Below are 27,809 nucleotides of genomic sequence, written 5' to 3' on the forward strand. Positions count from 1 at the left end.
GACTAAATACTCAACGAGAGTTGGACAGATGGCCAAAAGAGTGAAGACCGGTATACCATCATTTCACACCCAAAAGCGCCCTTAATATTATTCTCAAATCTCAAAATCTCCTGGAAATGATCGAAGGAAGGAGGTTGGCGGTACGACCAGGCGCGCGGATGATGTGATGCACCGAGTTCGACTTCGAACCTTCCGGTGGATTAGCAACAGACCGATTGGGCATCAACATCATCTGCCAGCCCCCAGCCTATAATTATAATAATTCACATTGACTTGATAATCATGCCCAAGCTTGTGAAAACTGTGAATATGGTAGAATGCCGATAGAGCTATATGGAATCGCGACGACGCTCATCGATCTAATAGGCATATCAGCGCTCGTGGAGGCAAGCCGAACTTAATAACGTTCACAAGTATCAGAAACGGGGTCATTACTTCCACCTACTACCACTAACCCACACTCACCGCGAGATTGAGATAGGCATAGCCTCACAATTGATATCATGAAACGATGGGACAAGCAGAATAATATCCATGATAGGGTATCCGAAGTAAGGAATGTAAAAATAGCACCTAATAAGATGATCTTCAAGGAAAACAAGGCGTAACTGATGACGAGGAACAAACGCGAATGCGGGCGTCTCACATGATGACGGCACATGGCTTTAGTGGGGAATTAAAGTAACAATCTGGAATGATAGTCGACAACCACGAGGGTTTCCAACCCTACGATAGGAAAATCACATAATGATGCAGCAAGAATTTTGCTGAGGATCACCACCAACAATCAGCCCATTGTGGCCATGGCAAAGATCAAAAGAGACATAACAGCTCACCTTCTTCGCGGTCTTGTAGAACATCTTGCTTTGCATCGAAAGTGCATTTGACCTCTCAACAAGATTATCCAGCTTTTCACCGCGCTGCAGTACCGACTCTATCGTCTTGTGCTAAAGGAAGGAAGCCATACGCGATCAAAACTCTCCCAAGAACCCGAAGTCGAGCCTAAAGTGACGTACCAGCACAATCTTAGTCTCGTCCAATTCCTGCTGCACCCTCATAATCGTATCCGCTTGCCTAGGATCTTGATATTTCTGAATGTATGCGTTTATCTCCGGGAAGGAGATCGATGACGGATTGCCATATGATGACTTTGGAACCTTGGCGGTAAACTCGTCCAGGATCTTCGTCAGCAGCGAAAAGGCAGGTCGAACTGGGTACTCCTCATCGGTAATAATGACAGCTTCACGTAACAAGAGATTAAAGCGGATCCAAAGAAACAAGTCAGCATGAGTCAATACAGCTTAGCCGCTCCAACTGCGGGATACAGTGAACAACGACGGCAACTCACCAGCAAGCTGTTCGTCCCCTCCACGGTTATACACATGGGCAACATGGCTCTGCTCCTGGACTGTCTGTCTCTGACCCTGGGGTGTTCTCTCCGCGACCGTCTTTGACAGGAACGACATGAATTCGCCAGCAGACCCCCTCTGATAGAAGCTAAACGACGAGAGGTCATTTGCCGAGCTGAGTGTGACCGAAGCGCCAGACGGAGGCGCGAGGATGACTGAAATGGAGTAGATCTTCATAACTTAATCTTGTTTCGGTGAGAGTCAAGGGCCTGTTTGTATGGAATGTGGAAGTGGAGAAGAACAAGAACAAGGGGTTGGAAGACTAGGTGTACAGTTTCGGCCAGTCACTCAAGCCGACCAAATGATGGCCGTCACGCCATCACGGCCACGCCTCTGTTACCGTGACGTGGCCATTGCTTTCTCATCGACATTCACGTACATAGGCGCTAATCATACTCTGAAACCAACTCTAAAGAATCTCAACTCGACTCAACCTCCATGTTATTTAAATGCTTCTACAACGCCGCCATTTTGCTGGAACTCCAACATTAAGCTAGTGTGAATCTAGCCAGCGTTTTCTGCGAAAAGGTTTCTAGTTTCACGAAACACATGTGTCTTTGAGAGCTTTCACGTACAGGACCATCGACTTAGAAGTTATTCCGCATAACCCGTGAGTCGACATGTCATTTTATGAATTATCTCCTCTTCCGCCTCCATCGCGAGACTAAAGATAACCCAAACCATTCCCAACGCCACGCAATTACCTCCCCCCCTCAACCTTCTCCTTCATCTCCTCCTCACTCCCACTAAACACCCACTTCTCAAATTCTCTCACCTTCTCCTCACCACCCAGCACACCCTCAAACAACCCCTCCAAATCCTCTCTACGCATCCACCTATGATCCTTCCAATCAAATCCAGGAACCACAACCTCCGTAATCAAACAGTTTATTTTCTCCCTCTCCTCCTCGCTCTCCGCAGCCTGCATATCCACCTCCAACAACGCCGAGCGCTTCCACACACCAGTGCCAACGAGCAACATTCTTGTCTCTCCCGCAGACGCGTCGGGCCCTATCACCTTCCTCTCAATGCGCGGTGGGTTTCCCGGTGTGATGAGCGTGTACTCGGCGCGGCCTTGGTGCCAAACATGGTATGTCTGAGTTATCGCATAAAGAAAACGGTGTCGGGCATGGCAAGGGTGAGATAACTCAATATGATATGAGAGAGAGAGACGCACGACCGACTTGTTCATGTGGAACGTCCCCACCGGCCGATCATAACTCAACAAATAATAAATCGACGTCGCAAGCTGCCTCTTCTCTCCTCCTTCAATGACAAATATCCACAATATCAACACATAAAGTTATACTTATCATATCACCAAGCCTGGCAAAAAGCTCACCAGCAAACGCAGACGGTATCTTCTCCTCCTGTACATCCGTCACCGTAAAGTATCCTGCAAACGCCCACGCACGGGAAAAGATATAAAAAGCCACAATATCAGGAACAGATGAGAAAGAAGAAGTGGTATATCTTTTAAAAGACACGCACCGCCCTCAATGTGCTCTTCGAGCCCTAACGTCTTGATCAACTCAGTCGACGTCGAATGTGCCGCAGACATTGTGCTAGCAATCAAAATATATACAAAAGTACCGTAGATTCGCGTCGCGAGCGTCGGCGGGGGGTGGGGACGGGGATGGGATAGCACACTAGTGTCGATCTAGACGGTCGACGTTATAATCCAAACGCAAGCAGCGCGATACCGAAAAAAAGCCTCCCGAGTCAAGAATCAAGATCGAGAGAGTCGTCAAAGCCAATCAAAGTTATCAAACCAAGATTTGCAAGATATGAAATGTCCACGAGCTCTCGAGTCTGGGATCAAATCAAATCAAATCAGCAACAATCTGCACCGGACCCAAATGGCGAAACCACCTTCCTCCTCCTCCGATTCCTCCTCAATATATAGTATTATATCACATACTAGTACTAGTACTAGTACACGTACCCTCCCCCTATCTGTCGGTCTGTCTGTCTAACTGGAGGTACGTATACGCACTGTACACTATACCAGACACCAGCATTCCTCCATCTCTGAAACACGCTGCGCAGTGCGATCCGACTCCGGTCTGTGTCTGACTGACCATGATACCCTAACGTTAACCCCAAACCCATTTCTTTCCCATTCCCACATTGACACCCATAAGTACTTGCGTATAATTATAGGTGTAGATGACATATCATCCCACGTCCGTAACCGTTAACCGTTAACCGTTAACCGTTTCTTTCCGTGGACGACTCGTTAGCTTAGTTGCGCATGCCTGACAAACGAAAGTTTTCAATGGCAGCGTTGACAAAGACAGGGTTGACAAAGCAATCAAAGACAGACTCGCGTCTCGCGTCTCGCGTCTCGCGTCCGACCCCACTTGCCGTCGGCGCGCTGACACACTACATAAAAGCAGTACCACAGGCGTGCCGCGCATATATACAATATTTGAAGGAGTGCCGAGATGGCTATGGCTATGTCTCAATGTTGCAATTCAAGGTGTATCCGAGTTTGAAGATGGCTTATAATTAGTATCCGGGTCCGCTTTTCGCGTCCACATCCACATCCACGTCCACGTCCACGTTTCCATCGACACATCTTGTTTGCTCTCAGATAACACCCCGAGCCTCCACATACCTTCAATCCAACTCCCACATCCTCCATCCACACCACCACGCGCAATCCAACTCCCACATCCTCCATCCACACCACCACGCGCGCGGGCTGTAAACCGCACAAGTTCAACTTGAACATAAACACTGCATCGCACCGCTATACTATACCATCCTGATCAGAGATGCATATATGATAACCGTCCATCTCAGAATCATCCACTCAAAACCTCCTCGTGCATCGGCACCACGTCAAGATATGATACACCGTTATTTATATCATATCATTATCTACCGATGATAAAGACATTGATGACGAGGATGAGGATGAGGATGAGGATGAAGCTCAAGCTGATTCGAGAGGGCCGTAGTACGTACAGCATGCCTATGTCCATGTCAAGCCTTGAGCTTGATGCATGATGGTGTACCCGAAACAGATTACATGTGGTACGCTGCCTAGCCAGTCATTGACATTCTCATTGCCATCCACTCTCCTTCTCTCCTTGGAGTTGGACCCGTCCACAAACTTGAACGTTCATCGTGATGCCCGGCGGCGGTGGAATCTGGACTCTGGTCATGGGCGCTTCGCGATCGGAGCAACTTGGCGCGCTATTTATACAGATGAATACTGGATACAAATACGCGCATTATAATTAAATTAGTGCGTACATATCCACCTTCTTCGACGCGATGGCTCGCGTCGCTTCTTCAAGTTGTGCACCACCACCACCATCACCACCACCACCACCACTATCCCCACCACAGTCCAGCGCGCTGCCAAACCGGCACCAGCACATTCACATTCACAATCGCATTCTCTCCTCTCCTCTCCTCTCGAACTTGCATGCCGCGTGAATGGTTGGGTGACTCGGGCAACCGAGTCGCGTTGGAATTGGAATTGGAATTCGTGATAGCAGCACCCTGCGACATCTTGCGAGCTTAAATATCCAGCGTCTTGCGTTGCGCGTCGTGCGTCGAGTCTTAGAGGCCTTGGAGCTTAGAGCACAACACACAACCCCACCACCCTACCACCAAACCGGCACATACATCCCTCTCGAACATGCGCGCCGAGCTGGGCCGAGGCGTCGTTTTGCTCGATCATGATAGCTTCGCGTGTTATCGCGTCGCGTCGCGTCGGTATTCCACATCCAATCATTAATCATCCATCATTGACATCCTCCATCCCAATCTCAGGCGTCACCCGCATTTGCTTTTGCATTCGCATCCGTATTCGCATTTGTATTCGTGCTGATCATGAAGCAGGGAAGCAGTCACGCTTGAAGCAGTGAAGGCCTGACCAGCGACTCGACGATTATCGGGATTCTCCATCTCCCCATTTCCTCAATCTACAATCGACAGTCTATGATCGACAGGCCACAGTCCACAGTGCCCAAGCTCAAACCTTCAAGCCTTAACGCAGCTTTGCTTCAGGATCTTTAACAAGCATAAAGTCCAAAATTTGAACGTGAACCTATGAATTGCAAGGCACCTGGAAAAAGGTCAAATTTCAAAGGCCATCCCGACTCCGACTCTGACTCCGACTCCGTGACTCCACCACGACCGCACCACGACCACAACTGCCAACGCCGCCAACGCCAGCAACCTTCAGCTTAACAGTTAACCCGCAACCCAGCCGCAATCTGCAACGCAGCACGCTCCATTCCCATCCCCAGCCCATCCCTATTGCAATTATCCAGGACAGAGTGTAGTATGTCCTACTCTCCAGAGCTTGGACTAGAGTTTGACTAGAGGCTGCCAGGTTGACAATCCACATCTGCATCTGCACGCACCGCACCGCACCGCACAGCTGCCAGTGGTACCCTCCAATATCCTCCTCATCTTCTACTATCCTCCTTATCCTCCTTATTCCAACGCTATTATTATCATCTTCCTACACACACATCCTACACCTCCTACACACTTCCCATTCCCATTGCCCCTCCCATTCCGAATCCCAATGAAACACACCTATAGTTAAGCACTATAAATACAAAGGTTACAAAGTTTAAACGCCACCATACCCAAACACCCCACCCCCATCACCCCATCAACACCCCACCTCATCACCCCATCAATTAACCCATGCCATCAAACTCAATAAATAAAGAACCCGCATCACCCGGCCCGCCCTCCATATTCAGATACATATAAAAAGGCGAGAAGGGGGCATGACGACGCCGTATCGTGGCTGCGCCCGACCACCGCTGAGGTTAAGTACAGTGTACGCAAAGACGCAAAGAGTGCTGGACCATTCGACATCGTTATAAGACATTAAACCACGAAGGGATCAATAACAAGAAAAAGAACAAGAAAAAATGGTATCAACATCGACGACGATCCGATCCCGCACGTTCTTCTGCTGTCTCCCTGTGCGATTTGGGGTGTTTGTGCGTCTCCCTCTCCCTCTCTCTCCTCTCCGTATATTTTTATTAGAGTGGATTTTAATGACATATGCCAGATCCTCTCGCTGCTCGCGATGCTCGGCGGCTCGTTCGTAGCTGCTATAGCGTGGATCAAGGTCGCGCAGCTAGGTACTTATCCCTCCTCCTCCCCTTTTCCTCCTCCTCCTTCTGTTATGGTGGGGATGATGGTTATGGTTATGGTAATACTAATAACGAACCCGTGGATTGAATTCGCACAGCCAAAAACCCACTGGACAAAGTGGACGCGATCGCGCTGTACGTGCACGCTGTGATGTTTACGATTCTGGCGGTGCTTTCTGTTTTTGGGTGCGTCTTTCCCCTTCTCTCCCGAGGTTTTGTCCATGCACTAACCCCTCCCATCACTCAATCCACCCCTCTAACCCACCCATCTAACACAACCCACAGCTTCCTAGGCACCCTAACCAAATCCCGCCGCCTAATCTCAACCTTCGCAATCGCACTCGCGATCCACCTCGGCTTCTCCCTCGCCTCCGGCGCATTCACTTTATACACCGTGTTCCACGAGCGGACCGCGGACGCCGTCGCACGATGCCTTAACGAATCCCAGTTGCCCGATCCGGATATGGATGGGGATGGGGAGGTGAAGGCGTGTCGCGGGGCGGTGGCGCTGATGAAGGGTGTGATGGTTGTGGTTTATGTGGTTACGTGGTTTATCCAGCTCTGTGCGTCCCTCCCTCCTCATTCTTTTTTTTTTACTGTGTGCGTTTCTGCTGACATGTGTGAATGCAGACGCATATTTCATCGTAGAGCGCTATGTGGCGCAGTTGGCCGACGAGGAGGTTGCAGCAGCGACAGTCGTTATCCCGCAAAGTGCGCTTGCAATGGAACAGGCTGCGCCGATGATGAGTACGACGTATGGCTCGTTTGGGCCTGCGTACCCGTTTACGGCGCCTGGACACGCGTTTGGTTTGGGCACGGGGGTGCAAGTGGCGGGAGTTTCGCGGGGGAGGGATGGAAGTGCGATGGTTTAATGAGATGCTGACGATGATACATACATACATACAGTAGTTACCGTAAATACTTACTTAGCAGCGGGTAAAAACGCGTGAGATGATCGCAAACAAATATGAAATAACACAGGTTGGCTTTGGATTTGAATGTCACTAGGAGGCCTACTGCTCCTCGTAACAGCAACATGGTGCTCCATCTACGCCTTACACCACTACTTTTGGCTTCGGCCTAACACCATCCCCAACCCCCTCCTCCCACTCACAACCCGACCTCTGACGCACAGACCCAGACGCAGAGGAGCACATGGGCACGGGCACTGGCACATCACTCTCACACCCTTCCACCTCCGCATCAGCACGACGAGGTGGAATAGCGCACACGCCCGGCTCACCGCGTACCTCGCCCCTCCCCCACCACCCGCGCGCACCCGCAGGCCGAAGCGCGGGGCACGACTGGCACATGCGCTCATGGGGTGGGTGTACGACGCCGGGACGGTGCTCTGTATGGTAGGTATGCTCGTGGCGGTCGCGGTGCTTGTGTACATGTTCTTTGTCTCTGGATGGAGGGTGGTGGAGAAGGTATTGTTTGCGCGGCATACACCGGTGCGTCTGATGAAAAGGGCTTTGACGGAGTCTGCTCCGACTTTAAGCAGCGCACCGCGTCTGCCTTCCATAACGCCCATCGTACGTCCCACCAATCTTCTTTTATCTTGAAGAAAAACACCAACGAAACACAGATCCCCGGGCTCACCGTCCCGCTGAGCGACCTCCCGCTCATCGTCCTCGCCGCCGCCTCCTGCCAGATCATCCACGAGCTCGGGCACGCCCTCGCCGCCGCCCGCGACGCTCTCCCGATTCTCTCATCCGGCGCATCCCTCCTCGTCTTTCTGCCCTCCTTCTTCGTCGCCTTCCCTTCATCCCCCTCCCCATCCCCCTTCGCTTCACCACACCACACAACACCAACACTATCCACCCTCCGGCCCCGCGCACGCGCACGCATCATCGCCGCCGGCCCATTCCACAACCTCCTCTTCTACGCCCTCATCGCCCTCATTGTCCCATGGACACGCATCCCCCGCGCCGCCGTCTTTCTCGGGGGTTATGTCGATGTTAGCACGGATAAAAGCCGTGTAGGCGGCCGAGTCGTCGTTAGTGTTAGCCAGGTGTGTCCTTGTTTCTTTCGTCGCTTTTCGTCCATTTTTCACCTCTCCTACTTTCTTATTTATTAAAATGAACATGAACCCAGGACTCGCCGTTGGCTCAGCACATCCCCCGCGGCGCGCTCATAACGTATCTGGACGACACATCCCTCTTCCTCTCCTCCGCCTCCTCTCCTTCCCCACCCCCCTCATTCTTCGCATCCCTGTTCTCCACTAACACTCCAGATCCATGGACAGCGTACCTCACCGCGCCAAGTCCAAGTCCAAGTCCAAGTCCAAGTCCAAGCTCACATTCACATTCACAACTAGAGCCGCAACTAGAGTCCCAATCAGAGCCAGAGCAGGTGCTGGGCTGGTGTATACCCACCATCGAATTCGGTGTGTTCTCTCGCTTTTTCTTTTCCCTTTTCCTTTATATATATATAGCTCTCGCTCTCGCGCTTTGTATTATTTATCGGAACGTTTACCTGTTTAACCGGGATTTATCACGCAGAATCATCCGATGCGTGTTGTCCCTCTCCCTCCCCATCCCCTCTCTCCCCGTCCCCGTCCCCTTCTAACAATAACAATAACACAACGCAAACGGAAACTAGAACATGCTTCACCTCCCTCTCCCCCTCAGCGCCTACCCAAGGACAAAGACAAAGACAAGGGTGCATCGACCCCGTCCCGCTTCTCACACTTCCCTTCTCCCATCCTTTCCCCTCTGCACACACGCACACGCACACGCACCATACAATCCCCGCGAAGTATAAATCCCAAATCCCCGCGAACAGGTGTTTCGAGGCGCGCGATTGTAGCGCTGGCTCCGAGGATAAGGATAAGGAAAAGGAAAAGGAGGAGAAGTATACATACACATGCGCCGCGCCGCACGTGCGCGCGGGTGCGGATGCTGGGTTGATGCGGATCGCGTACCTCCCTGATGCATATTCGTATTCATATGCGTATGCGGATGTGTATGGGGATGCGGATGCGTATGCGGATATGTATGGGGAGAGAGATCGCGCTGCAGAGGCTGAGAAGGAAAGGGTAGTATTATGGTCCGGTCCACGCGCGGAAGTGTACGAGCAAGGTTCGTGTTTCGTCTTTCGTCTTTCGCGTTCGTGTTCGAGTTCAGCTATTTTGATGTTACCTTCGTCTCATTCATCACATCTGACCCGCTTTGATGTTTCTGTTTATGATTATGGTTATGTTTACGCTTACGCCCATATTTACCCGTTTACCGTTTACCGTTTATGCTTATGCTCACCCCACATTGACGCCCCGCCCGCGCTCACGAACTCACCTACCCACTCCACTCCCATACCCATATACTCCCACGCCCCCTCCCACGCCCACCCACACCCACGCCCACCCACACCCACGCTCACACGCCCACGCCCGCGAACTCACCCACGCGCTTATGACCACCCTCACAACGCGCAGTCCAAGTATCGACATACCTCCCCCGCGCATCTCTGCGCGCCATATGGCCGCTCTGGCTCCCTTTGCTCGTGGTTTCGTTTTGGGAGTACGTGTTTCTCTCTTTTCCTCTCTTTTTTTTTACTCTGTTTTTTTCCCTCTGTTTTGTTTTTTGTTTTGTCTTTTATTTGAATCTCTTGTTAATACCTTGCTGATATCTCCCAAATCTCTCTCTGCGTTCCCGTTCCTATTCCTATTCCTACCCCCTCCCCCTTTTCCTTCACACACACACACACACACACACACACACACACACACACACACACACACACACACACACTCCCCCCCCAAAAAAAAAACGAACAAAAACATAAAAACAGATACCTAAAACTAACCACCCTCTCACTCTACATCTTCAACCTCCTCCCGCTCCCGCGGCTCGACGGCATACAGCTCCTCTCCGCCCTACTCGATTGCCTTTTCATTGTGCTCAACCGTGTGCTGTGGTTGCGGTTGCGTAGCGACGCGGACGCCGACGTCGAGGCTGAGGCTTATGACGATGATGATGACGATGATGATGATGATGAGGAGGAGGATGAGGAGGAGGAGGAGGAGGAGGAGGATGATGATGAGGGGGATGATGAGGGGGATGAGGAGGATGACGATGACGAAGTGCCAGAGGACATCGCGTTCACATTCGCGTTGACACAGTACATCCCCGCGGTCGAAGCTGGCGGAACGCGCACACACACGAAACGCCACCGCCTCGCACAAAACCGCAAACGCAAACGCAAACGCAGACAAAGGCAAGAACAAGAACAAGAACGGCTCAAAGACTGCGTGATGCGGTACACGCCACGATGTGTCCTTGCTCTGGTGGTGGGGTGTATCGTTTTGGGTTTGGTTGGTGTGGTGGTGGTTTGAAGAAGAGGTTGATGTGGTGGCTTGAAGAAGAGAGGAGTGGGGCTGGGGTGGGGAGGAGAGGGTAAGTTGGAAGGATAAGTTGTGAGGGGGAGGGGGGGAGAATCGGAGGCGCGAGCGCGTTCACAAAAGTGGACTCGGAGAAGACGCGTTGTGTTGTGTTGTATAATTAAGACCACGTGATTGTGATTGTAAGTAAAAGTAATGCACCGCATGCGCAGACTCTTTGAGCTGAGCGCTGAGCTTTTCTTTCGCTACGCGTAAAAATGGTTCACTATTCACCGCTACTAAGACTTGTTCTGATATAAATTTTAAATCCAGTAAGCTGTGTCCCTCCTTCCCTCCCTCCCTCTCCCCCCCCCATAGGCGATATAGCGGGTGGGCCGCGGTCAGCCCATGGACTCGGATGACGGTTATAAGTTACGGTTACCATCAAAGTCAGAGACGGTTAGGAGACATAGCGGTCAGTGACTGTTCATAGCGGTCATGACGTTACCCCTTCGGCTGTCAATATTCAATATTCAATGCTAACTCAATGCCATCAGCGCTATTCCAAAATTGAACCATGGAAAATCAGAATATTTTAACCAGACTCCGATCGCGTTTGTCAAACATTACCCGGTCCTTCAAGTTGTTGACCTGAGCGAGCTCAAAATTTAAATGCATGTATGCGTCGCGCGACAAACTATATTCTATATTCGATCTGAAGGAAAGCATCGACTTCAAAGACGATTCCAAGCAACTCAAAAACAAAAAAGACAAAGGCAATTCTCAATTTGATTTGGAGACTCCCACTCACTCGTGGGACCCGGAGAGCAGAAGAGAGTTTTGTCAAGCCTGAAGGGTTGGGACTCTCTATATTCCAAGCAAGTTCAACTTCATCCTCACCGATCACCGTAAGCCGGACCGTCGCCTTGCCCAAAATCCAAATGCGCAGAATCCACGACTAAACCCTCAATCTCCTACACCTAAGGGAGGAGATTGCTACACCCATACGCCCCACCCACAAGGGTCCACTGCTGCAATTAAAATCTTGCGCCACGTTTGTTGTACGAGCTTTCCATAGTAACGCGTCTACTCCAAATCCATCCGAAATGGTAGGTAGAGACACATACGAGCTTGGGCCGAATTTGTTCTGGTTATTGATTCTTCTTAAACTCATGAATCATTCGGAGTATTGGGAAACAAAGCAAATGAAATCAAGATTTTGTTCATTCGTTCGTTCGTTCGTTCGTTCGTTACAAATACAATTGGTCTACATACTCGATCGTCGTAGACAAACTCAAAGCGTACCTGTCGAGCAATTTATTTCTCGACCCAATTTCCCTTTATTTTCCCTTCTTTATTTTTATTTGTTTTGATTTTATATTTCCTTTTTATTTTTTGTGGTTCTGTGGTTTTGTGTTTTGGTGTTTTGGTTGTTTTGGTTGTTTTGGTTGTTTTGGTTTTGTTTTGTTTTGTTTTCCTTTTATCCCATTCGACGTTTATCGTTTTTTTTTTAATCATCGATTTTTCGGCCATTTATCCATCGGACTCGGGTCTTCAGACGCATCATTGCGTCAACCGCCACAAGGGGGCCACCACACCCATTGGCACGACGGAGGGGGAAATGGACATCTGGCGATTATCTATGAAAGCGCATTACACAAGCAGGAAGATTGGCGTACCCCGCCCTCCCAATGGCCGCCATGCAGACGACAGAAAGGGAAGGGGGGAGGCCGTTTAATCTGTGGACTTGGTAAGCTGACCCAGGAAGATCGGCGTGACCAACCCTGCTCCGAATGCCGCCGGATGAGCTCCTGCCGAGGGTGGAGTCGAGGATTGGATTGTGCAAGGTTGTGCTACGAGGTGGACATCAGCTGCACACGATGCTAATAGAAACATTGAGACATACTAGTTGTATAAGTGCAGGGCGGTACACCAGCTGGTCAAGCGCCGTTCGCAAGATGATTGTAGTCGACGAACAGTACCCAGCCGCTGGCGAATTCACTCGGCTCTTCAGACACATCATTGCGTCTCTAGAGGCCACCACACCCATTAGCACGAAAGAGGGGGAATGGACATCTGGCGATTATCTATGAAAGCGCATTACCAAGCAAGAAGATTGGCGTACCCCGCCCTCCCAATGGCCGCCATGCAGACGACAGAAAGGGAAGGGGGGAGGCCGTTTAATCTGTGGACTTGATAAGCTGACCCAGGAAGATCGGCGTGACCAACCCTGCTCCGAATGCCGCTGGATGAGCGCCCGCCGAGGGTCGTCGAGGATCGGGTTGGATCGGATTGTGCAAGGTTCTGCTATGAGGAGGATGTCAGATGTGCACAGTGAGGACAACGACGTAAAACATACCAGTAATGACGGACGACGTTATCTAAGACCACATATAAGTGGCCTAGCTTCGTTTGTATGACAGAGATAATTGTCGGTGTTGGGCATTGTCAGTGGCGGCGGCATATCCAACCACAGGATGCGGCGAGCTGGTGACATCGAAACATCGACGGTGATATCAAAAGTGCATGAACATTTCTACACAGCCAAGATGTCAGTGGACGATCGCAAAAGGTCAAATGATAAGACACACCGATCGGGCTCTTCGATAATATCACGGACTCGCACTCGATTGCGAGAGGCGGCTGAGGTTGGGTATGACAGAGGTAGACGCCATCGCTGTAGAGGGGATACTAAATCGCCCAAGAATATGCAAGCCTGAGGGCGAGTGCGCTGCGATGGTGGTGGTTTGAAAGCAAGAAGGAACGAGCACCCAGACAGGTTTATATACCCCTCCGGCTCAATATGCTCTTGTTTGCACAATCCCACCATCTCCGCTCGAACTGAATAGCCTATCCAATCATCGCCATCGATTCGACCAGCCAGCCGTGAACATCCGGGCCTTCTCTCCCCTCAATCAGCGTAAAACCTCCGCTGAGAAGAAGGAAAAATTATCCTTTTATCCTTATCGTTTCTAATCGCAGACAAAACACAACAAAAAAACCGAGAAATTGTCGAGAACGGAGGTAATAGTAGCATTATCCATTATCTGGGGTTCTCTTCGACATCCAGAGCGTGGCATGGAAGAAGTGTCGTGCCTACCGCAGCGTTGCAGACGACGCCACTCGGCATCTAAAAGGCCTCGTTATCTTCCAGCTGCAGTCTCCAGCCGATGATATATGCAGACCACGGATTACAGTATACGCAGCCCACTAGCACCAGCAGCACCAGCCAAGTCATAAAGATTCAACGCCGCAGTTACAGTCGTCAGTGCGCACACGCAACATCGAGGCGAGACCACCAGAAAAAAAAATTCCCAAGAACCGAAGAACCGAGCGCGTCCCACAGATCTGGGAACGAGCATCCCAATCGAGCGCATGTAGGCGTTGGGCCTTGGACGTCGTGGCCGCGGTCCAGCGCGTTTTTCCCACCGCAAATACTTGACATTATTATCATCATTATCAATCCAATCAAGATCAATGAGTCACGATTACCACTGTCCTTGTATAGCTGATGGTGATTGGCCTGCAGAAAGAAGACGCCCGATCAAGTACAATTATGAGGCGTCTTTTCAGAAGATGTGGATAAGGAGAAAAGGAAACAGGAACCAAGTAGCCCGGGATTTGGCCGCACTTTGACAAGGCCCTGTACCGGTAATTTCCGAGGCTTGCTCAGCATGTTCTCACGCCAGTCATAAGAATACTATTATAGGCTGTACGAACTTGAAGCTTGAACGCGAACGCGAACAGCCATGAACGCGTTGAACCCATATCTTTCTTGTCCATACGATGCATCAGTTCACATAAAGTTGTTTACAACCGACCAAGGATATGCTCATACTATATGATTCAGAACGAGAAGACGACGAATCTCGCGATGTGGATGGGTGCGTATCCTCAAATGCAGAAAATGCATGCGGCTCCGAGTCCTCTAAGACTGTAGACAACATATTCAGCTTAAACCACCACATAATCAACCGCACCCAAAGGTCTCTCAACTTAAACGGCTTAAATCCAGACCCCCAAATTCAAATTCATGATTCCATTCGTCAACATTCAACGTTACCCATTCATTTATCTACACACTCGTAATAGCCCAACAAGACCCAGCTAGTTCTTCGCCGCACGTTTAACTTCAGCTCCATTCCATTTCCAACGCGCCGCTTCCAATCCCAATCCCAACCCCAACCCCAACCCCAAGTCTCGCTGTACCGCCAACAACGCCAACGCCAACGCCATCGCCAACACCATCATCCGACATCCAACTCCCCAAATTCTCTTTCTTTCCCTCTTCTTACAGTAAAAAAACGAGCAATCAAAAACTCTACCTCCACCTCCACCTCATCCACAGTAACAGCAACAGCAGCAGCACTTAACCATATCAAAAGCAACGTACGATACGACATAAATTGTTAATCTGTAAAACACGAACTTTTTTATATATACCTAATTTGTTCTTCTGTCATGGATAACTCACCGCGATGCTCGTTATCGCTTTCCAAAACGCCAACGCCAACGACGACAACCATAAAGACCAAATGGTCTATGGAACAATTTGGAAGTAATGCACATGGGCCACCGGACTTGAAATCCATAGCATCTGTGCCACGCATGACTCGAATAATATAAATATCCCGCAATTTTTTCATGGACATCTCCCATCCCAACTTTGAGCCTTATATCGCCCTCCAAGCTATTTGAACTTCAGAACCTGTCAAATACACCTTCTCTGGCATTGTCGCCATGTTACTACCGACCGCCTTTGGCGATCGTACTCCACAACAAGAGAGCTTTCTAAAAGGCATGCTTTCATTCTCGATGGAATTTGATATCACACAGTGCAGGACGCATGGTACGCCATACCGTAATCCGCCGTAATCATTCCGCCGTAATCATTCTGTAATTAATCACCACATAGACCCGCTCTGCCAAACTGCGCCGCCCCCAACGCGGTTGGGTTCGGGAAACCCCTTCCCTACGACGAGGCTATGATCATACCAGCGGTATGAGATATCGAGGAGGCGTGGAACATTAACGGTCTCATCACATTTGATGAGGAAACCTACTGGTCATGTCTCACGTTGTCACCCTCTGTAGATTGAACCATGCAACGACTACTGCGAACCTAATGAATAGGGTCTCTCCAGTAATCGAATGCATTTCATGTAATTAAATACATATACAATTAGGTAGCATGGTGATGCAGTGCTGATTGATATGGGAAGGAAAGGCTCAGAGGGAATCCATTAAATTTTATACATAGTGCTTGCCACCAATGAGTGAAATGATTAAAAATGAACGAAAGGTTTAAGGTTGTCTCTTTTTGATGATGTTCTTGGCGAATAAGTTTCTTATGTATTAAAAAGCTTGTGCGATATCCATTTTGTCCAACGAAATGGTCGTGGATATCTGAGTAGGTCATCCGAATGGCAGTGTCATTTAATCCAGCATATCTCTTCTACATCCTTTAATGCACTTTGTCAAAGTAATTCATTCTTTACTCACCTCTTGACACTCGTCCCTTGGGAGTGTGGGAGGGATGTGTATACTAAACAGGCAACCCACTTTCCAAACCAGGCTTGCTTACTTCCATCGATACCCTAAGCACGCGAAGGGGTGAACGTACTTCAAAGAGCATTTCATCGATCATCCCTTACAAATATCCAAAGATCCCGAATCGCAGTCACGAACCAGAACCAGAGTCGGAGAAAGCAAGTATACACACAAAACCGAGACCGAAGCCAAAACTCAAGAGTTTGCGATCAGACCAAGGAGCACACAGCAAGATGTCTGTGTCTAAGCTCGAAGCTTGACCAACTTGAGACCTTGTCCGACCCGACCCAATGGCATCCCACATATAGATCCAATATGGAGCTTCTCAACATCATACAGCAGAAATTTCACGGTGAATCTGCAATTTGATGCGCAACTAGAGGGATATATGTGGGTGACTGGAATCGGAATCGAGATGGAGTGTACGGATGGGTGTCAAAGATTCCAACACATGTCGCCCAAGAAATAGCCAAGTCGTAGAGATTGAGTGAGAGAGAGTGAGAGAGAGAAGGAAATCTAGAATAAAATGAGAATCAAGCGCGGGGGACAGTTGTTACACACATGCATAGAAATTTTTATCGGGGAGTCGGGGGCACCATATGTGTTTCTACATGTATAATCCATAAACGCTCCATTATCCCCTCCCCTCTGCACTGCACGTCCGGACGCCAACAGTCGCGCTGACACATGGCGCGGAACCGCACCCGCACCCCCAAGCTCGCTCTCGCCGGAAAGAAACTGCGTGTGCCATCTAGGCGGTTACTTTTTCTTGGGCTTGTCGACCTCGATGACGGTGAGACCTAGTAACGGTCAGTATATTGCCTGTGAGAGGAGGAGGGACGGGACGGACCAGGGGGCAGGCTCTGCTTAAGCTTCTCGGCCTTTTCTGGGTCGTCGATGGAGAGGGTGTAGAGGTACCGCGAGCAGCGGACCTTGAACTTGGTCTGCGTCTTGCCGTTGGGGACCTTGGATGCGATTTTCTTTATACGCGCCTCTGTGTGTACATTAGCAAAAGTTGACAGAAAGAGGTAGGGGTGCACGCACGAGAGGCATCCTTCCTCTGGGTGATTTTGATGAACTGCTTGATGTCGCGGATTTCTTTCGGCTGTGCGGGGAGTGAGCAACGCGCACGGACGGGGCAGAGAGTGAGCTCACCATCGTCGAGGAATCTGGGGGCCTTGGGGGATGTCTACGGCGATGACGGTGGACGGAGCTGCCGATGTGTGGCTTGAACCTTGTTTGGTGGGATTGTACATGAATGCGGAGATAGCCGAGTTTATGCCGAGTTATGCCGGTGACGTAATGAAGAGCTCACGTGTTTTGGGAATAGTCCACGTCGGTGGTGTTCGCGAGTTGCAGCAGTCTCTGACAATGTGAGTGGTTCTCTGGCTGAATGGGCGCTAATTATACTGACTGGAAGTAGGGCGTCTGTATCAGTGGTCTCTCCGGAGATCGCACAGGCGAGTCTGCACATATCTATTCCATGGCAGCGGCATGTGTACGCAGTGCCGTTTCTGTGTCTGTACCCGCTGCTGGCGTATACGTACTTTGTGAAATACGACGAGTGGATTGTGTCTGAAGAATGGACATTTGTGTACTGCGTCTCTCTGGGCGCCTCTCATGCGCTCAGCTTCCTCGTCACTAGGTGGAACGCAGGCGCCCGTGCATGGATCACCACACACCGCGCACCTTCCCTCGAGCAGGCTGACTGCATCCGCATCGTGCCCCACCAGCACCGCGGCCAGGGCGAGATTGTGCCTCTGCTCAAAAAGATCCCCTCTGACCCATCCTCGTACACATTCAGCTACCAGCGCGATACCTACTCGCTCTCCTCGCTCAACCCGCCCACCTTTGCCCGTCTCGCATACCCCTCCTCTGCCCAGCCAGCTCTCGCCTCCTTCCTCAACCCACCACCAAGGGGTCTTACAAATAAGCAGCTAGCAGACCTCGAGAGTCTCTATGGCTGGAACGAGTTCAACATCCCCATTCCCAGCTTCACAGAGCTCTTTGGCGAGCATGCCACCGCCCCCTTTTTCGTCTTCCAGATCTTCTGCGTCGCCCTCTGGTGTCTCGACGAGTACTGGTACTACTCTCTTTTCACCCTCTTCATGCTCATCGTCTTTGAATGCACCGTCGTATGGCAGGTACGCACGAAACCTCCCTACCCAGGGTCACACTGACTTATTTTTTTTCCATCATAGCGCGTTCGCACCCTGACAGAGTTCCGCACCATGTCCGTCGCGCCGTATCCCATCCAATGCTTCCGCAACGGCAAATGGCAGACCGTCCAGACAGACAAGCTGCTTCCAGGCGATATCGTCTCCGTTGGTGCGTCCCCCTGATTGACCTCATCCCAACCCCATTCTGACCTTTCCTCTCACAGCCCGCCAGTCAACAGAAACCACCGTACCAGCCGACATCCTCCTCCTCAATGGCACCGCCATCGTCAACGAAGCAATGCTCTCCGGTGAATCTACCCCCCTCCTCAAAGAATCCATCCAGCTCCTCGAGGGCGCCGAGCGCCTCGACGCAGACGGCGCACACAAAGGCGCCGTCCTCTTCAGCGGAACCAAGATTCTCCAAGCAGGGCAATCCAGTGCGTTTCTTTTCACGCTTCTCACGCCCATGCTAACGCGCACATAGCTGAGATCCCCTCGCCCCTCGCAACCCCCGACGGCGGCTGCCTCGGCAGCGTCCTGCGCACAGGCTTCGGCACTGCACAAGGCCAGCTCGTGCGCACCATGATCTTCTCCACCGAGCGTGTCTCTGCGAACAACCTCGAGAGCTTCCTCTTCATCGGCTTCCTCCTCATCTTCGCCGTCGCTGCCAGCTGGTATGTCTGGGTCAAAGGTGCGTTTATCTCTTATCTCTCTCTCCTTGAACTGCTATTCAAAGTATGGGATCGTAAGGTATTGAACGCGATCTTAAGAAGTCAAAGCTTTTGTTGGACTGTATCCTCATCATCACGAGCGTCGTACCACCCGAACTGCCCATGGAACTCTCTCTCGCGGTCAACGCCAGCCTCGTCGCGCTAAGCAAGTTCGGTATGTGTCCTCTCACCTTTTCTCATTCCACAATCACATACTAACTGCAACTACAAGCTATATTCTGTACGGAGCCGTTCCGCATCCCGTTCGCAGGCCGCGTCGACGTGTGCTGCTTTGACAAGACGGGAACAATCACAGCTGAGAACCTCGTTTTGGAAGGTGTAGCCGGTGTAGAGTACGTGCTCTTCTCCCTCTAACCGTCCAACTTCGATATATACTAATCCAAACACCTACCCACCCAACCTCACCCTGCTGCCTACCGCCCGTTTCCTTCTCCCCATCCACTTTTAACAGCCCGGCAAACCCACGCCACCTCGTCCCCGTCACACCCTCCTCCCCCTCCACCGCTTTGACCACAACCTCGACGACCCTCTCGCGAGCAACGACACTTACACTCGCTGCTGCCCATGCGCTCGTGCGGCTCGACGACGGAACAATTGTAGGTGACCCGATGGAAAAGACGACGCTGGACGCGATGGGATGGGGGCTGGGCAAGGGGGATGTGGTGTTGGCGCCTGTTCCTGGGTCTGTAGCTGGGGGGTCAAAACATGGCAAGAAGGATGGCAAGGATAAGGATGGTAAGGATAACGAGAAAGACAACGAGAAGGAGAAGCCTGCACCCGAAATGCGGCCCGCTCTCCAGATCAAACGCAGATTCCAGTTCTCATCCGCGCTGAAGCGCATGAGCACCATCGCACTACTCCCTCCCTCTTCCTCCTCCTCCCACGGACACGGACAGCTAGTAGCAGCAGTGAAAGGCGCGCCGGAGACGATCAAGGGTATGTTGAGAGATGTACCGCGCGACTATGATGAGACGTATAAGTGGTATACGCGTCAGGGGAGTCGGGTGCTTGCGCTTGCGATGAAGGAGGTTGAGTGGATGGGGTTGGATCGGGTGGGTTGTTTTTTCTTTCTTTCTTTTTTCCTTTGGTTTTTTTGGTTTCTTTTTTTTCTTTGTTTTGTGCTTTTGTTTGGGTTTGGGGGACCTTGTGTATATATGCGCGCAGACGCAGACGGAGATCGCACAGGCGCCCGTGTCTGCCAAGACTTATCCTTTTACGTAACCCATCCTTCGACTTCTTCCTCTCTTCCCTAACCTGGCCAAAGGCAAAATGCTTACAGAATATCCTCGTCACAGATCAACAAGCTGCACCGCGCGGACGTCGAGAGCGATCTCGTATTCGCTGGATTCCTCGTGTTCCACTGTCCTCTTAAGAGCGATGCAGTTGAGACACTCAAGATGCTCGCGGACTCGTCGCATCGCGTACGTCCTTTTCTCTTTTTAAAACACAAGTGAATGCGATGGGCTTATGGGGTTGTGTTTGTGTGTATGTGAATAGTGCGTGATGATCACTGGAGATAACCCGTTGACGGCTGTACACGTCGCGCGCGAAGTCGAGATTGTCGACCGCGACGCGCTCATCCTGGATCTAGCCGAAAACCCCAAACACGAAGCCGGTACGTACCTCCTCATCCACCCCTCAATTCACCCTCTAACATCTTCCTCCCTCCCTCCTACCAGACCTCGTCTGGCGCACGGTAGACGAAAGCAAGATCATCCCCGTCGACCCTTCATCGCCCATCGACCAGTCCCTGCTCGACACATACGATATCTGCATCACCGGCGCCGCAATGAAGCACTTCCCCTCCACCTCCCCCGCCTGGTCCCAACTCGTCCAACACACCTGGGTCTACGCGCGCGTCTCCCCCTCGCAAAAAGAACTCATCCTCACCACCCTCAAATCTTTGGGCTACATCACACTAATGGCAGGCGACGGGACAAACGACGTCGGCGCTCTGAAGCAGGCGCATATCGGCGTCGCACTGCTAGATGGCACGGAGGAGGACCTGAAGAAGATCGCGGAGAGGCAGAGGCTAGAGAGGGTGAAGAAGGTGTATGAGCAGCAGTTGAGTATTAGTCAGAGGTTTGGGCAGCCCCCGCCGCCTGTGCCGCCTGCGATTGCGCATTTGATGCCGCAGGCGGTTGTGGCGCAGCAGGAGGCGGCGAAGAAGTACGGTGAGAAGAGGCAGAAGAACGCATTGGAGAAGGTGCGTCGTCGTCGTCGTCGTTATCATTTCTGTCTTGCTTATGCTTACGTATGGATATATTTTACTGGGACTAGTTCGACCTCGCAGCGATCACGGACAAAATGGCGGATATGGAAGGCGACGAGGAGGTGCCGAAGATCAAGCTTGGGGACGCATCGTGCGCGGCGCCGTTCACATCCAAGCTCTCGCACGTCGCCGCCATCACACACATCATCCGCCAGGGCCGCTGCACGCTCGTGGCGACGACGCAGATGTACAAGATCCTCGCGCTCAACTGTCTCATCACCGCGTATAGTCTGTCGGTGCAGTACCTGGACGGTATCAAGTTTGGCGATTATCAGGTTACGATCACGGGGATGCTTATGTCGGTTTGCTTTTTGTGCATTTCGCGCGCCAAGGTGCGTGTTTTTTTCTTCTTTTTGCTTCGAGTGGAATCTTTTGGGGGTCGAATTATTGACTGATGGACTTTTTTTTCGAAAAGCCGGTTGAGAAATTGTCGCGCGAGCGCCCGCTTGGAAATATCTTCAACTTCTACGTTCTCCTCTCCGTCCTCCTCCAATTCGCGCTCCACATCGTCACGCTCGTGTACATCACCAGGCTCTCGCATGTCTACGAGCCGTGCGTTTCCAATTTCCTTAAAAATCTTTGGTTGTATGACTGATGTAATGTCTATCGATACAGACGCACGGGGCCTATTGACCTCGAAGCCAAGTTCGAGCCTAGCCTTTTGAACACTGCCATCTACCTCCTCGGTCTCTCACAGCAAGTGTCAACATTCACGATCAACTTCCAGGTGCGTTTGTTTGTCTGCCTGCTCGCCTAAACATATGCATTTTTTATATATCTAACGTGCACATTTTTTTGTTCAATAGGGCCGTCCATTCCGCGAAGGGATTAGCGAGAATAAAGCGCTGTGGTACGGGCTCGTAGGCGCGTCGTTCGTCGCGTTCTCTGGCGCGCTGGATTTAATGCCCGAGATGAACCGATGGCTTCAAATCGTCGAGATGCAAAATTCCGTAAGTACCCCCCATCCATCCATGCACACCGCATATAACTGGTAATAAAACAACAACTAACGCTTTCACCCAGTTCAAAATGCGGCTGACGACGTCGATGCTGGTGGACTTTATCGGGTGCTACATCATCGAGGTCATCTGCAAGTACCTCTTCGCGGACCTCGAGCCGAAGCCGATGATCACGCGCGGGCGCGAGCGCCGCGAGGCGAGGCGCGCGCTTGAGGAGCAGGAGAAGGCAAAGGCCGAGATGGAGGCGCTCAGCGCGTTGGAGGTGAACGGCGTGATCAAAGTCAAAGCGCAGTGAGCTGTGCTAGCCTTGATCAGTGAGTCAGTGAGCCAGTGAACCGATCGCGAACGCACTCGCGTTATCTTGGTTGAATTAGATGCTAAAAACACATAGTACATAATATGCAATAGGCTAGAAAAAAGGATGTCGAGATTCGAAGTAGAACATGGGGCAGATGGCTATTCTTTCCTATCGTTGTCGTTGTTGTTATTTTTTCTAATTAGTAGTTTGTAGTTACCTGGTTACTTTACTGACGCTCCTGTGCTTCAGTAAGGAGCGCTGGAGACGCGTTTTTTTGTTTTCTGGACTCGCTTTTTCTATACGCGCTTATACATATAATTATTCTCTCCATGTTTCCTTTCGAGTTTTCACAAAAATTTGGGTGGGTTCCAATGACTAGAGGTGGCAGTCAAACTGCGACAATCAGCTGTTGGTTGTCCTGGTAGCAAGTACACCGCTAATCGCGCCCAACGCCCGAAAACTTTCAAACCCTTTTATTATGTGTGTTTGTGTGCGTGCGTCGCTCGATACAAAGCAATATGAGAATATGCTACAACTACATGCTTTTCTCTTGTTTATACACCTCACGGGCCACCAGCGAGGGCAAGCACCTTGGCGACCCCCTGTTCGGCCATCGACATGATGGTACCGCTGGGGTTGCCGACGGGCAGCGAGGGAATAACGGAGGCCTGTGAGCAAGTAAGGTTAGGTTAGTCCACAGTGTCAAGATGAAAAACAAAGAACACGTACATCGATGATGTGGAGATTTTTGGTGCCTTTGACGAGCAGGTTTTCGTCGACGACAATGCCGATCGAGCAGGAGCCAACCCAATGGTTAGAGTTGAGCGAGCCCTGGGAAATGGTTCAGCGTTCAACATTTGAGTAAGAATGGAAGGATTAAATGCTTACGGGGTCGTAGTTGTTGACTGTGAAGAAAAACAAATTTCAGTTGATACTCTCGCATAAATATTGTGTTGAAAGCGCACCGTAGTCAGTGATAGTGGTGGTGTTGTCGGGTGTGATCATTGTCAATCCGGGCACTTTACATTATTCCAATGAGCATGGCAGTCAATAACGAGAAGTAGTCTCTTCCTCACCGTTCTTGACACCCGCAACGATGTCATTGAGACCTTGGATCAAGACAGTCTTGTCGACGGGGTCAACGAACCAGGGGTTGACGAGAGGGCGGGCGGTGAGGGCAGCATCGATTCCAATGCGTCCACGCGAAGTAATACCAGTCGACCTTTATTGATAGAAATAAACATGAGAAAACAACTTAAAGTTAGATCTGGGAACCCAGCCTTACAAGTAAGCGGTGATGGTCATGATCTGGCTGGCGTTATAGGGGTATACGGTTGTAACAGAGGCGGCACCTGGGCGAACGGTACCTTGGAGCTGAAGAAACCGTTAGAAAACCCGTTTTATTGAAATTATCAGCGTAACGTACGTAACGCGTCCTCTGGTCGGGGCTACTGTATGCTCTCCAGAAGTTGAGTCTGATTTGATACATAAGTGAATGTTCATGGCCATCGAGGATTATAAACCAAACCTTGGAGATGCCTGAGCAAGAACACCGGATTGGTCCTTGATGTATTGAGCAGCGTCAGCAGGCCTTGGGTTGGTCCAGACTTGTGCCCAGTTCTCATAAGCATCGACGGACGGGTGGGTGAATACAAGCTGTAAATGAAATCAGTATGCTATTGGTCACGCAGCACAAAAAGGACCAACGTTGATTGACGGGTTATCGGAAACATTGTATCCAACGGGGAGGTTGATCCAGTCGGACTGAGGAGGCAGGTTAGGTCCAGCATTGGCGTCGTTCTTGACCAGGTTGATCATATCAGAAGGGCCGATACCACTGCGGAACAGAATGCGGGGAGTGCCGAAGGAGCCTGCCGAAAGGACGACGCGACCTTTGGACGTCAGAGGGATAACACCGTTGGGGCCGAGCGAGGTGTCGTTCGTCTTGACACCGAGAATCTGACTACCGTTTCGAACAACGTTGAGCACCATGGTGTACTGCTTGTAGGTCAGGTTCGGGCGAGCGACGGCGGTGGTGTAGTAAGGAGTAATTGTGCCTGCACGCTTTCCATTGGCGAACTAGAGCGTAATCGAATTGGTAAATCTGCCTTGATACTGTCTAGTTCTGATCGACATACCGCGAATGTACTGTAGCCGTAAGCATGGTCCTTGAAGTCGGGGTTGTCGTTGATTGTGATGTTGGTGTATCCTTGAGAGTTGAGAAGCTGAGCAGCAACGTTGTATGTCTGTTCGAGGTATCGCTTTCCATCGGTCGAAGGGTGGTCGGATCCTGGAAGCTTCGCTTTGAGCTTGGCAGTGTATGGACCGTGGTTGTTCCAAGACGCAGGCCAACCAGCAGCAGACGAGAAGTCCATGTAAGTTGGGAACCAGTAAAGACTAATGGAGCCATAAGCCGTATTCCAACAAAAGCTATAATAATACGTACGCTCCGTTAATGGCAGTTCCACCACCAAGAAGGCATCCAGCAAAAACGTTAACATCCTTGCACCACCAGAATGGGTTACCATCGGAGAACATGGTTTCTGATTTGTACACTCAGTAAGATGAAAATCTGAATACTGTATGTTTCAATACTTACCGAAGAGTCCGGGAACATCGAACTTGGTGAACTGTTGAAAATAAAAAGCGTAAATATCCAGTCAACAATATGTTTTGAGGATGCTCTTCTTACGTTGGTACCCTTCAACCAAGTTGGCTGGTAGGTTCCGCCGGTTGCACCGAGACTGGGTCCTCCACGCTCGAGCAACAAGACTTTCTTTCCGGCTTCCGAAAGACGGTCGGCAGCAATCAAACCACCAGCTCCTCCTCCTACAACGATGTAATCGTAAGGAATGGCCTAAGATCCAGATGGTAAGTCTATGCCAAAAGGGTTCGACACATAAATGCTTACAGAGACGGTGGGAGTGGAAGAAGCACTGGTGCTGGTGCTAGTAGACGTGGGTACGGAAGTAGTCGAAGAACCTCCTCCGGTGCCTCCAGCCGCCCAAATAGCATATTGATCGTCGGAAACGTGGGCCTGGGAGAAGTCGAGTCCATAGAAGCCAACTGGAGGACAAATATGTATTAAGATTTCTACTGCTTCGAAAACATATTTTTAGATCCTCACAGTCAGTGTGTTCCTGGAAGGTGCTCTGAGGGTCAGACGGGTCGTCGACTGCAACACTTGAGGTTGCCCATGCGGGGACACCGAAATCGTTAGTTGGGAGGGTCTGAGGACCACTCTGGGTTTGCCAGGCTAGTGAACCATAGACATAAATACCTGCTACCAAATTTATGTCGCCAAAAGAGTATACTTACTAACGCAGTTCTGGCAACGGTAAACCCACTTCCAGTGAGTGGAATTTACTTTTGAAGAAGGTAAATCCGTGAGAATTGGCCCTGACATAGCGCTATATATCGTTGTCATTTAAAAAGAAATTTAATGGTCGTCGTTTCAACGTACGTAGGGAGGTTGTAAGTCCTTGAAGTTTTTTAGGTAAGCTCCCAGCACATACAGTGAAAAAAAAAACATACTCTGTGTAGCGAGCTGAGCGGACGATCTTTCCGGCGTTTGGCCAGGCCACCAATAATAGGTTGTGCAACATCGCTCCTCCAGGAGAAACTCCTACCCATGCATTGGCGAGAGGCGCTACGATTTCACCAATAAATTCTTGGGAGTTGGACGCGACGGAGGGAAAAACGAAGCCGTATGTAACGCCATGTACTGGATCTGTGTATCCAGAGAAGGTGATGCCATTGTCTGGGTCGACGTAAGGGCCACCAGCTTGCGCAAGGGCTACAAGACAAAAAATTAACCACGAGCACAAAAAAAACAACCTGCCGAAAAGGCTAACCAGAGCCCACAATGGGGAGAACGGACAAGGCGCGTCGTAAAAACATCACCTCGCAAAATTGGAAGAAATCAACTGGTTGAGGGGTAACTATCCGTTAAACAAAACGTCGGATTATATATCTCTTGACGCTGCAATGGGTCCGGCGAATATAGAAAATGGAGCTCATAGCTTGTGTATTCTAAAATTGCATCCGGGGACAAGACGTATGTGACAGCTGCGAAGTGGGCGGGTAGTGCTCGGAGGCAATGTAGCTCGTGATCATTTCGTTGCTGTTCCATTCTTCTTGCCCGGATAAATTCCTCAAAACCACATCGAATGCGAATAACTCTGAGTGCGATGCCCTAATTTTATGGTGCCCAATTGCGCATTGGTGGTCGGCTATCCCATGGTAAATGACGTGGCGGGCCCTGTAGCATGCCTATCCGAAGAAGAACCGTGATATAGCCTGAAGGGTGATTTAGTTGTACAACAGAAACTCAATTTGGAGCAGTTCGAAAGAAGCCTCCCAAAATTTTAGAGACAGCGCATAGTTGGGATGCAAGCGAGTGGGCAGGATCGTGAGGCTCCGATGAAAGCTTCCAATCATGGGACGAGCTTTACCAGGCTTTACCAAGAAAGTTACTCCGACCGCTGATGCGTGATCTGGACTGCTCAAGCGGGGTATGTTCCTGAGGGGCTCGACAGGTATGGGGTAAGAGGCGTTTAATGGGAGTAATGAGAAACATGGATGCATATGGGCAGGACGCGCCCGGCGGAAACACTTGCTATGCAACTCTCTTTCATAGACGAGAATGCCGAATAAATTGTGCTGCAATATACGGAGTCAGTAGAGTAGCAAATGAACACTTGTACATGTACATGTACAACATCAGACGAAAACCCCGCTTTGCCCATGATAGACACCGTTAAAGATAGTGTGTGTAGAGGAGTCTTGCACGACCCGTAGGCATTTCCCGAGTGGTAAATCATTACTTCCATACGACGGCTGCCCTCTCAGTAATTTCTGGGGTGAGGCAACAAACGGCATAACAGTGGTCGACATAATACGATGCATATATGGCCACAGCTGTCCCTGACCCAAGTGGTCCCGGTGCCGACGGCGAAACATGAGCAAGGTT

At 50.6% G+C, this 27,809-nt stretch overlaps 6 protein-coding genes across 6 annotated transcripts; 2 read left to right on the top strand and 4 right to left on the bottom strand.

Annotated features, from left to right (window-relative positions):
* Nucleotides 1-100: 100 nt before the first annotated feature.
* On the bottom strand, nucleotides 101-1,586 carry JR316_0011491 (palmitoyltransferase; the record flags this gene model as incomplete). Its single annotated transcript, XM_047897145.1, has 4 exons — nucleotides 101-247; nucleotides 837-947; nucleotides 1,017-1,240; nucleotides 1,349-1,586. 4 exons carry the CDS (start codon nucleotides 1,584-1,586, stop codon nucleotides 101-103), a joined length of 720 nt encoding a protein of 239 aa, XP_047743554.1.
* Nucleotides 1,587-2,109: 523 nt separating this feature from the next.
* Nucleotides 2,110-2,970, bottom strand: JR316_0011492 (uncharacterized protein; the record flags this gene model as incomplete). The annotated part of the gene is made up of 4 exons (XM_047897146.1): nucleotides 2,110-2,505; nucleotides 2,587-2,675; nucleotides 2,752-2,805; nucleotides 2,901-2,970. The coding sequence occupies 4 exons, from the start codon at nucleotides 2,968-2,970 to the stop codon at nucleotides 2,110-2,112; spliced, it is 609 nt and encodes a 202-aa protein (XP_047743555.1).
* Nucleotides 2,971-6,480: 3,510 nt separating this feature from the next.
* Nucleotides 6,481-10,883, top strand: JR316_0011493 (uncharacterized protein; the record flags this gene model as incomplete). The annotated part of the gene is made up of 8 exons (XM_047897147.1): nucleotides 6,481-6,535; nucleotides 6,646-6,733; nucleotides 6,833-7,110; nucleotides 7,178-7,413; nucleotides 7,773-8,561; nucleotides 8,645-8,936; nucleotides 9,181-9,619; nucleotides 10,340-10,883. The coding sequence occupies 8 exons, from the start codon at nucleotides 6,481-6,483 to the stop codon at nucleotides 10,881-10,883; spliced, it is 2,721 nt and encodes a 906-aa protein (XP_047743556.1).
* A 6,294-nt stretch (nucleotides 10,884-17,177) lies between these two features.
* Nucleotides 17,178-17,576, bottom strand: JR316_0011494 (60S ribosomal protein L38-1; the record flags this gene model as incomplete). The annotated part of the gene is made up of 4 exons (XM_047897148.1): nucleotides 17,178-17,218; nucleotides 17,269-17,412; nucleotides 17,463-17,523; nucleotides 17,574-17,576. The coding sequence occupies 4 exons, from the start codon at nucleotides 17,574-17,576 to the stop codon at nucleotides 17,178-17,180; spliced, it is 249 nt and encodes an 82-aa protein (XP_047743557.1).
* A 96-nt stretch (nucleotides 17,577-17,672) lies between these two features.
* On the top strand, nucleotides 17,673-22,834 carry JR316_0011495 (Manganese-transporting ATPase 4; the record flags this gene model as incomplete). The annotated part of the gene is made up of 16 exons (XM_047897149.1): nucleotides 17,673-17,791; nucleotides 17,842-18,562; nucleotides 18,620-18,746; nucleotides 18,802-19,014; nucleotides 19,062-19,268; nucleotides 19,328-19,462; nucleotides 19,520-19,640; nucleotides 19,760-20,360; nucleotides 20,604-20,729; nucleotides 20,806-20,923; nucleotides 20,988-21,514; nucleotides 21,589-21,912; nucleotides 21,996-22,132; nucleotides 22,196-22,307; nucleotides 22,387-22,530; nucleotides 22,604-22,834. The coding sequence occupies 16 exons, from the start codon at nucleotides 17,673-17,675 to the stop codon at nucleotides 22,832-22,834; spliced, it is 3,963 nt and encodes a 1,320-aa protein (XP_047743558.1).
* A 566-nt stretch (nucleotides 22,835-23,400) lies between these two features.
* On the bottom strand, nucleotides 23,401-26,737 carry JR316_0011496 (substrate-specific activator of APC-dependent proteolysis; the record flags this gene model as incomplete). Its single annotated transcript, XM_047897150.1, has 19 exons — nucleotides 23,401-23,505; nucleotides 23,567-23,668; nucleotides 23,726-23,742; nucleotides 23,803-23,856; nucleotides 23,914-24,059; nucleotides 24,123-24,211; nucleotides 24,264-24,312; nucleotides 24,366-24,493; nucleotides 24,545-24,916; nucleotides 24,976-25,234; nucleotides 25,284-25,380; nucleotides 25,437-25,467; nucleotides 25,530-25,694; nucleotides 25,749-25,903; nucleotides 25,965-26,093; nucleotides 26,156-26,247; nucleotides 26,301-26,318; nucleotides 26,372-26,633; nucleotides 26,692-26,737. 19 exons carry the CDS (start codon nucleotides 26,735-26,737, stop codon nucleotides 23,401-23,403), a joined length of 2,316 nt encoding a protein of 771 aa, XP_047743559.1.
* Nucleotides 26,738-27,809: the final 1,072 nt, after the last annotated feature.

This window comes from Psilocybe cubensis, chromosome 11 (assembly GCF_017499595.1).
Source record: "Psilocybe cubensis strain MGC-MH-2018 chromosome 11, whole genome shotgun sequence".
In the NCBI taxonomy this organism is placed as follows: domain Eukaryota; kingdom Fungi; phylum Basidiomycota; class Agaricomycetes; order Agaricales; family Agrocybaceae; genus Psilocybe; species Psilocybe cubensis.